At 36.8% G+C, this 13,692-nt stretch overlaps 1 protein-coding gene across 1 annotated transcript in view; it reads left to right on the forward strand.

Annotated features, from left to right (window-relative positions):
- The window catches only part of LOC113078861 (galactose-1-phosphate uridylyltransferase-like), a 72,361-nt gene that overhangs the window by 25,016 nt on the left and 33,653 nt on the right, over nucleotides 1-13,692 (forward strand). The window contains exon 7 of the mRNA XM_026251168.1: nucleotides 2,742-2,864. Coding sequence (XP_026106953.1) covers nucleotides 2,742-2,864 — 123 coding nt within the window. The remainder of the gene's footprint in view (nucleotides 1-2,741; nucleotides 2,865-13,692) is intronic.

The raw sequence follows: 13,692 nt of genomic DNA on the forward strand, positions 1-13,692 counted from the left end.
AAATTTGTCTCTTGATTATAACAACTGCTCCCTCGTGGATTATGATGGATTATGGAAACGTACACAAGAATTAGAATTAGCTTCTCGGTGATTGACTGTGAGCTTTAAACTTCTCCAGTCATGTCACATTAGTCAGGATGACCGCGCACACGGGGAATATCTCACAGTGTTCAAATTCATTCGGCCATTTATCACCGCGGACTCATTTTCATCTAGCTCCACTTGAAACAACAGATTCTTTCTGAGCGTTTCATCCTGTTTTGTTTGCGATGTTGTCATCCTTCGCAACAGTCGGCGGGTTTGCGATGATGAAAAGCTAGATGTATGTGTTGGAAAACTTTACCCACTGCTGTTAAAAAGAGACTTTTTATTAGACCTCTAAATGCGAAATGAATGCCGTTGGATGCATTTCTGAAACTTTACGTACGAGCAGAACAATCAAATGTAATTTAGGTTTTATTGGGTACTGAATGTGGTCTGGGGCTGGCAGGTGTATTGGCAGCTGATGTTGCTGGATTCGGCCTGTTGGTTTCTAATGGATGTTTGGATTGAACATGCAAAGGCAGTGCAGGACTGTGACCTTGACATTTCACAAACTCAAGCGTCTTTTCCTTTTCAGTCTCTTCTAGAAGATAATTGCCATATGGCTGCAGGGACTTTGCAAATTACATTTGAGAACCAGTTGGTTATAAGTAGAAAACATTGATGCAGTGCTTTCATAAGAATACATAGAATGCATTACAAGTTCTTAAGATTAATGAAGTACCATGCAATAACATGAAATAGCAATGCACGATATTTAATTGCATTTTGGTGTTCATTACATATGCATGCAATGTTCAATTAAATATAATTGCTTAATCACACAATTGGTTTTATGTGGTATGATCGAACAAGAATGAATGGAAAATGGTATATTAATAAATGAACACTAATGTAGTTTGATACATGTTTTTTTTTTTCGACGTGTGATGCCTAAAGCATGAATTAATATGAATGAATTGAATTTTATTGTAAAGTGTTACACAATATATGCTCACCAAAGCTACAGTAAGATAATGAAAAAGTTGTATAATTCAGAATAACTTTCTATCCGAATATATTGTAAAATGTAAATAATTCCTCTAATCAAAGCTGATTTTTCAGCATCATTCCTCCAGTCTTCAGTGTCACGTGATGATTTGCTGCTCCAAAACATTTCTGATTATTAATAATGTTAAAAACAGCTGTGCTGTTCATATTTTTTTTGTGAAAATCTGCATTTGTCCGGGTTATTTGTTGATTAGAAAACATTTTGTAATATCATAAATGTCTTTACTGTCAGTTTTGATCAATTTAGTGTCCTTTCAAAAAAAAAAAAAAAAAACATGGACACTTCAGTAAACAATTTAATTCTCATTTATTAAAGTATCATGGTCAGATTTGATCTTACTACATGTCCTTTACAAAATGATTGTTTCATGAAATACTGAATGTAATGATATTGAATTAACTCTAATTCTTCATTAGTCTCCCATACACTATTTATGTAGATTTATGCTAATATGCAAGTACTAAAACAATTAAGCACATCATGAAATTGTCTTAATACCAGATTTAGCTTCCTAACATCTAGTGTGTCTGGTGTTAGCAAATTGCTAAAATAATTAACTTCAAGCTTTTATTCTTTTCAGCTAATATATTTTTAAAGCCATAATGAAATAAATGTTTTCAATTAACCTAAATGTATCCCTTTTTGAAGTATTTTTACCTGAAAGTTTAAAAATGTAATCCAAATTGATCTTATTTGCTTTCTTAGCAAATAACTAGATTCACAAGCATTAGCGTTGCAATATGTCAAGTTACTTTCAAAGGTGAACCTTACCTTCTGTAACATAGCTTTCCTAAAAGACAAGAGTGTTTAAGCAATATTTCTTCACAAGTAACTCAAACTGGGAAAGTTGAGAGAGAACAGTAAGAGGACCGTGCTAGCATTAGCTGTTTTAGCATACACCTTCTTGGAAAAACCATCTGAAATTCTATGCTATTTATTTTTAACATAATGTTTTCGAAGATTTAGAAATTGGAATTAACAGCAAACTATTCTGTGGTAAATTCATGGTAAAGAGCCTTGAGAGAGTCTTCCCTGCGTGTGTGGCACTGCTTTAAATTGGTAAAATTGAACGCCCAAAAACTCCACATCTCTATGCAGAAAATCGCATTTGTCTCGGAAGTGAGTAATAACCAAGTTTCTATCCTCAGGAAGATAGATTGCGGAGAACTCTTGTGGGAGCTCTGTTTTGAGGAGAAGCATCCTTTTTTGTTGAAGATGTATAGGAGACCGTGTCAGAACTCTCTCTGGGCAGTGAGAGGTGTCTTTGGTGGCTGGAAGGATGAATGTTTTAAAGTGTCTTTTTTCCAATTGCTTTCTCGAAATCATCTCTATGAGTCTAAAGATGGGATAAATGTAGGGCAAGTACCAGCTCCACTAGTTGCAAGGTATAATTGGATGTGTTTCTGTGCTGTCCGTGCTTCGCTGGCTACATACTGTACTTTCATATCAATTTGCATATGTTTAATATGGGCCTGGTTTGCCGTTGTAGTTATTTTCATAGCTGGAAGGGATTTTTTTTTTTTTTGTGGTTATGTGCAGCTGAAATGTTGTTTTTGTTTCTGAAAGATTTTCCGTATTAACAGAGTCTGATTAGCGAGACTCCCGCACAGGTTTCACATCTTTGTGCTGTTCCTGTTTCTCTCTCCAGGTTTGGGCCAGTAATTTTCTTCCCAACGAAGCGGCGCTGGCGGAGCGCTGTCAGAGAGACTTCCTGCAGAAGCACGGAGAGCCTTTGCTGGTTCAGTATGCTCGAATGGAGGCACAAGCACAGGTAAAACACCCACATAAGACACAGTTCATAGCGCTCAGCAGTCTGTCAGCACTGAAACTGCCTAAAGATAGTTTGTAAAGGCTCTCACCACCATAGCGTGAGTGCTTCTGACAGCCCTGATGAGGGAAAAACAGCACAAACCAGTCTAAGATGGTTTTCTGGTCTTGGCTGTCCACCGAGCTGGTTAAAATGGTTTAGTTTGATGGTTTTAAGGCGGTTTTGGGAATTTTATAGCTGGTAGACCTGAAGCCAAACCTTTTAGGACCCGTTTGAGATGTGTATACTAGTACTTAGGGCTGAGTGATAAAACAACATCATATTGAAGTGTATGAAGACTTGAAAACATGAACTTCATCTCCAGAGCTTCTCAGACAGTCACTTCACAAGCTTTTAACAGTCTAATTAGAGAAACTAAAAGACCTTCACAATAACCCGGCAAAATAAAAGTCTGGTTTAACTTGAAGAATTTATGACAGAAGTATATTACTATTATTTACTAAAATGTCATTGTCAAGTAATGATAATTATTTTTAATAATAATTATATTGAATAATAATAAATATCTTTAATTAACTGACCTTCAGAGGAAAACAAAAAGATGTGTAATTTTAATGTTATTTCAAACAGAAGTGCAGATGGGTCAGTGACAATGTTTTTCACCTACGCACCTATCTATGACCTACAGGTGTGCGACGCTAATTGATCATTAAGTGTTTTTGAATAAATTAATAGATCCATACCAAAAAGAATAAGATATACCCTCCTCATCCTTGTTCACAGTATATCTTGTCTATTATAAGCATGCTTTTAGCTTGTCTAATGTAGTATTGTCAAATGCGTTTGGCACGTTTAACCATGTTTAAATCAGTTCTGCTGAAATTCATTGACAAAAATACAGTAAAACTCCTCTGATTCAGTCTAGGCCCGTCTAATACTGTCTGCCATAACAAGCCATCCTTTCTTGTTTTTTTTTGTTTGTGTTCTCTCTTAATTGCAACACCCCCTTGTAAAGTGTGCTGCCTCCTCACCTACTGCATGCTTTATAAGGGGGCGTTAGAGCATTAGCATACGCGGCTGAATCTCTAGCATGCTGCTGTGTGTCTCTGTGTGTGTCACCTGGTCCCTGCTCATTATATTGCGCTGGGCAGGATGCTGATGGCATGCTGAATCAGCAGGGAAGAGCTGAGCGCACGCGCCCAATCCCCTGCCCTCGCACTTCAGCACAATCTGCTAGCCAAGCATGCAACGCAATGAGAAAAGCTTTCATTAGCATAATGAGGCAGACATAATACTGAACTTGGTTAAATCATAGGTAATCTGGAAAGAGAGTGGGGGTAGTCTGGAAAAATAACCAGTGATGTGTTATTTAGTGTACATTTTAAAATGGTTTTGTTTGTTACTAACAGCATTTGAACACTTGTGGCTTCATTATATTAAACATGACAGTTCATAGTATTACATTCCACTTTACATTTTTATTAAAAATCAATAATAACATGGCAAATAACAGAAGAGAACACGGGCAACCCTGACGAGTTCCTAGATCTAAAAAGAATGGGTTAGAGCAAACAGAACCTGTGAGAACACTGCCTGCTGGATTGGCATACAGAACTTTTATCATATTTATAAAGCTCTATCATAGACCCAGATGCTGTAGAACCACCCATAGATAGTTCCATTCTAGCTGCTCGAAAGCTTTCATCGCATCTAGAGATAATAATGCGCAAGGGGAGAACAAACTATCCGTTGAATTAATAATATGAAATAACCTGCGTAAGTTGTCCGAAGTTGAGTGAGATTTAATGAATCCTGTTTGGTCATGATGAACAAGCCTGTTCATAAATTTCTCTAGATGAAGAGAATGTACTTTAGCATATTTTAACATCAGTCCCTATCAAAGAGAATAGCCGGTAACTAGAAGAGGAAGTCTGATCTTTATCTTTTTTTTTAACAAGAGAGACATAACAGCTATATTAATAGATTGGTGAAATGAGCATTGAGTAACTGGAAAGAAATATCATATCTAACATAAGGGGGCCTAAATTCCGACCAAAAAGTAGTATATTCAACTGGAATACCATCTATGTCTGGAGAAGAAGTATAGAGGTTAGAGTAAAAAGAGTGTAAGGTGATATTAATCTATTTTGGGTCTGTCATAATGAGCCCAAATTGGGGTTTCACTGCTGAAATATTAGCTGAAATATTTTTTTCACCATTACATTATCTTAGAGCTAAAAGATGGTTTGGTCTACTTCCTTGAAAATGGGAATTCTGCCTGGATCTTTGTATCAGGAATTCTGCTCTGGATCTCAGTAATGAATTGAGCTCGGACCTAAGCGCCATGATTTTGCTGAGTGTATTGTGTGAGAAACTATTTTGATTATATCTAGTCTGATTCTGGAGCTGTGATTCCAGTTCAACTATCTTTGTGTCGGTTTTCTGATGGAAAGAGGCACGTGAAATTGAGTTATTCCTTAGAAATCCTTCAACTGCATTACAAAGTGTTCGTGGATCATCCACTGAAACTTGGGTAATTTAAAGGTCCCCTTCTTCGTGATTCCATGTTTTAAACTTTAGTTAGTGTGTAATGTTGTTGTTAGAGTATAAATAATATCTGTAAAATGCTAAATCTCAAAGTTCAATGCCAAGCGAGATATTTGATTTAACAGAATTCGCCTACAAAAAACGACCCATTTGGACTACAGCCCTCTAGTTCCTGCAGTAATGACATCACTAAAACAGTTTTTTTGACTAAACTCCGCCCACATGAATTCACAAACAGGGGGCGTGGCCTTGTTGCACTCCGACGGAGAAGAAGGAAGAGCGGTTTGTTTTTGTAGCCATGTCGTTGAAACGCTGTTATTTTCATCTCGGGGTCCAATCACCTTTGTTTGGGCTTCCCAGGAACGCTGTACTTTGAGATTAATGGTTACAATTTATGTTTAACTCTGTTCCCGAAAATTATAATGCACATGTAAAACTATGTGCAGCTCATTTTGCTGAGGACAACTTTCTCAATCTCAATCAGTTTAATGCCGGATTTGCACAAAGATTATTCTTGAAAGATGGAGCAGTTCCCTCTTTGTCTGGAGAAGGCATTGTTTATGGACCACAAAAGGTAAGTGTATTTTATTATTTAAGTTGGTGCGTTTAACAGTTTCTGTAACTTATTACACGAAGGGCAACGCTGTTTAGATTTGTTAACTAGATGTTAGGGCTGTGCCAAAAAACAAATGCGGTTTTCATGCGCATCTCGTCAGTAAAAACGCTCCTGTGATTATAAGTACATCTCCAGCACGTGTGTTCTAGCCCAATCACGTTACCAGGAGGGCAGCCTGCTCTCAGCTGCTGTCGAATCACAACACAGGAACCGCTGGCCCAATCAGAACCCGTTACGTATTTCTGAAGGAGAGGCTTCATAGAACAAGGAAGTCATCAGCCCGTTTTTGTGACAGTGAAAACAGCAGTATACAGATAGGTGAATTGTGTGAAAAATACTGTTTTTTTACACGCGAAACATGAACACGTTATATTGCACATTGTAAACACAATCAAAGCTACAAAAAAGCGCGTAAAACGGGACCTTTAAAAAAAACTCTGCAAATTTATTTCTGAATTGACTGCAAAAGTTTTGAACACACTGAACCTTCAAATTAATGTCGAAACAGCATTAAGTTAGTATATTTTAAATGTGTTTAACGGCATCTTTTTACTAAGTAGTCTATTATTAATGAAATGTCGATACCAATACTGCTACTGGTGTCTTTATTATAATTGAAAGCCATTTTATTTTATTTTTTTTACATTTAATAGGCTCTGAAATATATAACAACTTTTAATTCAAGTGATTTTAAAACAATCTCCACACAAGCTTTAAATTGTATGTGCATAAACTATATTGGTTCAAGCTACAAAAGTTAATCAGCGACTTGAGCAGTCGAGTGATTTCTCTTTTTCTTTTGTTCTTTGATTTACATCAATGAAAGACTTTAGCAAGCTTCACTTTCAAAGCAGCGTTGTCTTTTTACACCTGACACACATGACACGGCTCTGACACACATCTGACATTCTCCCAACTCTTTTCGGTCATTTAAGACTTTCCAACTCAGTTAAGTCTATTAAGTCAGTTAAGTCCCGCCAAAACAGCACGTTTTGACATTATTGTGTGTGTTTTTGTCAGTTGAAGTGCTACTGGCAGTCTGTCTGAAGTGTCTCAGATATCTCGTAAACGCTTGTCAACGCTGCCGTCTAGTGTTGTTGTGGTCTCTGTAGATTACTGTTGTTGTTGCGTTTCTTTAAAAAAGAAAATTGGATGGCCCGGGCCAGTGTTGCCACCTTGTGGATAACAATTCAAGGCATGTATGCGACCTGCGCTTACTTCTCCCTCGGGCCAGATGAAGATGATTGGTGGCCCGGATTTGGCCCATGGGCCACCAGTTGAATAGCTCTGCTTTAGCGTATTCAGACCTGAGACTGAAAAACACTGCCTTCAGAAGATGCATTTCAAGGTAGGAAGGCATCAAGGCATGTCCGAATCCAATGTCTTCTTCACTTCCTGTCTCCTGAGATACCAAGAAAATATATTTTGAAGGCAGCATAGATGTTTCCTTCTGCTGCTAGTTATATCCCACAGTCCTATGCATTCCATTCTGTGAGAGTTTATGTCTAAATATATATTTCTTATCAACCTTTTCCTCTTTTTTCTGCTACTTCTAGTGATATATTCTTTATATTCTAGTGAATATAAAGCCATTTACCACTAATAATAATACAAATATATATATATAAATGTAATAGTTTATAAAGGTTTACCTGAAGTTTAGGATCTTGCTTACTACTTAAGAATTTGTCATATTAGACCAGTGATTTATTCTGTCAGATATTTCCCAGAGCTCACTCCATCAGTCAAGCATCATGCATTCTCCTTATTCTGGAGTCCATTATCCTTGCTTTCATCTGTAAATGCTGGAGACGCGTCTTTATAGCTCAGACTGCTCCTGAATTCCCTTGGCTCGAATGCAAAGCCCTCGTGAAGATTATGAGTACTGCGATGGAATTATAATAACACTGATTGTGAAGTGAAGACTGCATTAGCAGTTTTATTGCATGGACCTCTCGAAAACCTGTCCAACTCACAATTCACCATCCAATCTAAAGAAGGAAAATAAAGACTATTTTGAATTTGCATTACGAATTACAAAATAAAGCACATTTTCTTCCCAAATTATCATACTTTAATTGTGTATTATTATTAATTGTATTATTAATATTGTTAATAATTTTTTTATTAAATAATGGCAGAACAAGAATTGTCTTAGTATTATTACCACACAGAGTACACTACTGTTCATAAAAAAGAAAAAAAAAAAACTTTCCAACATTGATAATAATCAACAATTTTTCCAATATAATGGAAATATTTCCAGCATAAAGACTTCCTTGGAATGTTATTCCAAACTACACAAAAAACAGTTGGTAGGCCAACATTGTCTGGTTCACCATAATTTGACGTATACATTGCCTCAAAACAAGCCATTTTCACATGAATGTGTCCGGCACTGCTGAATTCAACCGTCATTGTGTTCATTTTGCTCCATTCTTGTCATTAAATGCTGCTCCATTGTACTATAATACGCTGGATATATTCCATCTTGGTTTGGTTTGCTGCCTGTTCTAGGTGAGAAATCTCTCGTTGTCACGAGCGTATCGGAGCAAATGGCGATGACTCATCTCGTTCGCACCATGGGGCTTCCCTCCCCAACCTGGGATTTCCTATTATCACGGAGCAGCTCTGGTTGACAGGGCCTCCATTTAGTCTCTCATGTCCCGGCGGCAGGGGGTCAGGAAAAATGTGCTGGCCAGCTGGAGGCCAAATTCACCATGCTGTTCCTGTGCTTTAGCCTGATGTCCTGTGAATCGCTAATGCTCTCTGGCTCTACTTTTCGAGGCTTGTGTGTCTGAAAATGGAACTTTTGCCAAATGTAAATATGATTCAGGCATTGTGAATAAAACCTAATGAGAATTTCAATTACAGTAAACAGAATAATGTCTGACAATCTGGGTCTGGGTGATTTATACCTCTGGGTGTATAATAAGCTGTGTGTAGACGGCTAACAACAATCTGTCTGTGACGATCGTCACGTCCTGCATACAAAACGAGACAAATTAGGTTAGATTCACACAATACTCTGATGAGCGGGTGAGGTGTGTTTTCCCAATAAGTCTTTCGTCTTTAGTGTCGCATAACCAGACTTTTGACTATTGGCTCAAAGTCTATTGCACATTGTTGTTTAATGGTGGAAGTTATAGATAAACCTGAGAACATTTACAGTGCTTACAGTGCATTTAGGCTAATTTCTTTACATTTTTTTTACCACTATGTGTGCTCCCTGGGAATTGAACCCACAACCTTTTGCACTGAGCCACTAGGAACATAAAAAACACAACTTTGATAAGACATACTACAGGATATCTTGTTTTATTGCAAATACCTCAAGCTAAATTCAGGAACAATTCTGGTTAAATATTCCTCCTCAGAAGAGTTTTGGGTAGCAGCAGCTTTTGAGGACTGTGTTGGTGAATGCATCTGAGCAATGCTTACCATGAATGCTGGCCACTCACTGTTTATGGTTGTGGACTTATTCCTGGACTCCAGTTTGACCTTCTTCTTGCTTGTCCACATTCACCTGACCTCGGTAGAAGTCTTTGGATCTTCCACAGCTTCGACTACTTTAAAGTTTCATCACAATCTCAATAATTTATTTGGAAGTAATAAGGCCGGACTCCTGAAGCCTATTTTTCACACTTGGCTTTTTTTTTTTTTTTTTTTTTGACGTCCCATTGATATTGAATCCCAGCCGTTTGCTTTTGATCTTACCTCAAGTCATGACCGCAACTCTGTGAACTTTGGCTACACTGCCTACTATAGCAGGATAAAGACGCTCAACTGACAGCTCAGGAAGGCTGGAATTTGGCTACATTTTCAATTTCAGCTCTTGGCAAACCGACAAGCCTGTGAGGAGAAGAGGAACCCTGCTAGGCAAGGCCAGTTTCCATTTAGATTGGGTTTTTCTGTTGCTAACCGAAAGCAAGCATTCAAACCCTTTTTGAGTGGACATGGGGAGCGGGCAGGGCTGAAAGACTGGGGCATGCTGGGACCTTTTGCTGTCTATTGTGTCTCCATCAGTGTGGGAACTGCAATGATCTGTCACTAATCTTGAAAGAAGAATGGCTGAAACATTGGTTTTTGAGGGGACATGTTGTGAGGAACCAAATTTTCCTTGATCTTCAAGAGCTTGATGTGCTAATAAAAAAATATACTAGAAGATTCCCTCAAAAACATTTATGGAAACAAGCAGCAAAAAATAGCTTCTTAACTAGGCATTTGTGATGTTGCAATTGTGCTGTTATTGACTCTGTCTAACACTGTTCCTAGATGTGTGGAGGAACTTCTGTTCTGCAGATTCTTCTGAAAGATCCCAACATAAAATGAGCCATAGAAGATTCCCACAGACCAAAAAGAGCATTTATGGAAATTAAGCAACAAAAGCCTGTTTAATTCCTAAACTTCTGGAAGCTTATGACATAATAGCAATGCTGTTCCTAACCGTGTGTAGAACCTTCTGATTCTTCTGAAACATCCCCACATTATGGGAAATGGGGAAAAAAAAATCTTCCCAGTTCTTCAGGTGGTTTTGAAATCCAACAGCTTCTCTTAAACAGTAGGAATACCAGATCTCAGAGAGAGAGCTGGGGTTTTATATGACATTTTTGCCATGGCTTTGTGACTTTGACCATGGAATGATTGTTAGTGCTAGTTGGGTGGTTTGAGTATTTCAGAAAGTGTCAATCTCAATAGGAATTTCATGCACAAGTCTATAGTGTTCACCAAATGTGGTGGCAGCTCTGTGGGCAATACTGGCTTGTTATTGAGAGTGGTCAGAGGAGAATGGCCAGACCGTTTCAAACTGACAGGAAGGTGACAGTAACTGAAATAACCACATTGCAACAGTGCTGTACAGAAGAACATCTCTGTATGTGCAATATGTCAAAACTTGAGGTGAATGGTCAGCGAATTCCACTCTTGTTGGTTAATAACAGGAATCTGAGACCACAATGGCCACAAAATGATCAGAACTGGACAGTAACAATGGAAAAAACACTACCTGGTGTGAAGAGGCTACATTAACTGTACAAATTGGAATTTTGTGTTATCTTTTTTTGGGATCAAAGACTTGTCTTAACTTGGATTGGGAAGTACATATATATATATATATGGAACTGGAATCCTTACAATTCATATTTGAATCATATGATACTTTACAATGTGTAGTGATGCTCAACGATATGTAATAAAGTGGCCACTTAATGCATCTCTTAGCAGCAGCATCAAAGCCATGCTTTTTCACTAGAAGAAATATGACCATTCAGAATAGTGAGTATTCTGTCAATGTTTCATATTTATATTCAGCTTTTCTTAGCTCACCGAGAATGACACTGGGGGGCTAGAGAGTTAAATATCATCATACAAGTCAGTAGCTCTGAATTCATATAAGAACATGTCAGATTTCCTGCTATATTTGGTCTGCTGAAAACCAAGACTTGCTTTGACAGTGTCACATATATTCCTGCTCAGATTTCAGTTCCCATTGAAAAGTCACTCATTTTACTGCCCTTGCTCTAATTTATGCACTGAATTGATGTATCCATGTGTCAGGCCTTTTGTTATTATGCATAAAGTTAGTAAAGTAGGAATTCATTTTAAAATAAGCATTTTTTATTATTATTATTTTTTAAGTGCAAATTATTATTATTATTATTATTTTACATTATGCACCCACTTATAATGCTAGTGGCATTTCTTGCAAAAACAAACATACATTTTTCATGACTATTTCCCAGCATACTTTTGATGCTTTACCTTTAAGATCTCCATATATAAATAATCCCTGTTTTGATTGGCTAACCCCTTTTTTAAGTTAAAAAATAAAAATTCTAGTCGGCATCAAGCACATTCATTAAGTAGCTTCAGGCTCTGCCCTGCTTTGCACACAAAAATGAAATCCACTTTCTCCATTTAGTGAGCTTTAATCTGATTGGCTCACATTAGGCAATTGATGAATTTCTATGTGAAAACATTCATATGCAGATTTCACACACTTATTGAATGAGAAATTTGAATTTGAAAGAAAATCATGTTTGGTTTTGTTTATGTTAATGACTCCTTTTAAAGTCATTGACTTGCTGCTTCAAAATGACATGATGGACCCATCGTTTCAGCAGTATTTCATTAGCCTAATGGACATTTTAATGTCACAGATTGCCACTGCCTTGGCTGTGGCGTCATCTACGAGCTGAAAAAATGAGGAAACATTTAATATCTGTGTTTGAACTGTGGAGAAGATCTTGATAGTTTCACCTCTGCTGTCTTCTGGGTGCTCCCGATAGACATAAGTAATAACGGCACAGCTTGTTTGGGATGTGTTCGGCTGTAATTTGCAGCAGGCTCAGGACCTGAGATGGAAAATGGCTTTTTATTGCTCGACTGAGTAATGGAAACAATTCCATTAGCGAGGGCAATATCTTTGTTTGCTTCTTATTGTGGAGGCTCTGTCACGTTCTCGTCTTTATTGTGTTTGGAGCTTGAATGTGAAGGACAATTAAATGTTAAAAAATCTCGTCTCAGCAAGCTGGATATCGAGTGGAACAAGCAGTACAGAAAAAAAGATACTGTGACAACATTTTCCTTATAGACCTTGACCTGTAGAGGAATGACCTTTCATTAAGCAGGCAAAACGATAATATCATGTTATGTTCTGTGTTTTTATTATTTAAAATAGTTAACATTACTTATATATATATATATATATATATATATATATATATATATATATATATATATATATATATATATATATATATATATATATATATATATATATATATATATAAAAAATCATTGGGCTTTTTTTGCTTTTATCATGCCCCCTTTTGGTGTGGATGTATGATTGTGCATAGGTAGACATTTTAAGTGACTAGCTGCCATTAAAAAACACCAAATGCATTTGTATTTGTTAACCATAGGTAATTTAGCAGTGCTGGGAATATTGTATTGAAAGCTACTTTTAAATGTAATGCATTACAATATCCCATTACTCCCTAAAAAGTAGCTAATTGCATTACTTAATTAGGCAAGGCAAGCACATTTATAGCACATTTCATACACAATGGTAATTCAAAGTGCTTTACACGAAATAAAATAATAATAATAAAACAAGGAATTTAAAAACTTTAAAAATGATAAACAAATAATTTAAAAGGTTTAAAATGAATTTAAAACAGTTAATAGAAAATGATTATACTGTATATAAAATATTATGCAAACAGTTTGGACATCACACAGTGCTCATTCAATAAATGCACAGCTAAACAGATGTGTTTTGAGTCTGCATTTAAATGACTAATGTTTTAGCAAATCTGATCTCTTCTTGAAGCTGGTTCCAACTGTGGGCGGCATAATAACTAAAAGCAGACCCCCCTTGTTTTGTGTGAACCACAAAACAACACCAAAATTCCTGAATTGATTTTTTGTTTTTAGACCCCTAGAGTCAAGGTATAGATACACCTTGAAAACTTCATCTTTGTTTCCGAAATTAGTTTTTTTTCCTTGTTTAACTGAAGAAAGTTCTGGCACATCCAGCTGTTAATTTCATCAATGCATTGGCAGAGGAAGTCAATGGGGCTGTAGTCATTTGGAGATAAGGCTAGGTAAATCTGGGTATCATCTGCATAGCTATCATAGACAATTTGATTATTTCTCATTATTTGA

Source organism: Carassius auratus, unplaced genomic scaffold (genome assembly GCF_003368295.1).
Source record: "Carassius auratus strain Wakin unplaced genomic scaffold, ASM336829v1 scaf_tig00026889, whole genome shotgun sequence".
In the NCBI taxonomy this organism is placed as follows: Eukaryota; Metazoa; Chordata; class Actinopteri; order Cypriniformes; family Cyprinidae; genus Carassius; species Carassius auratus.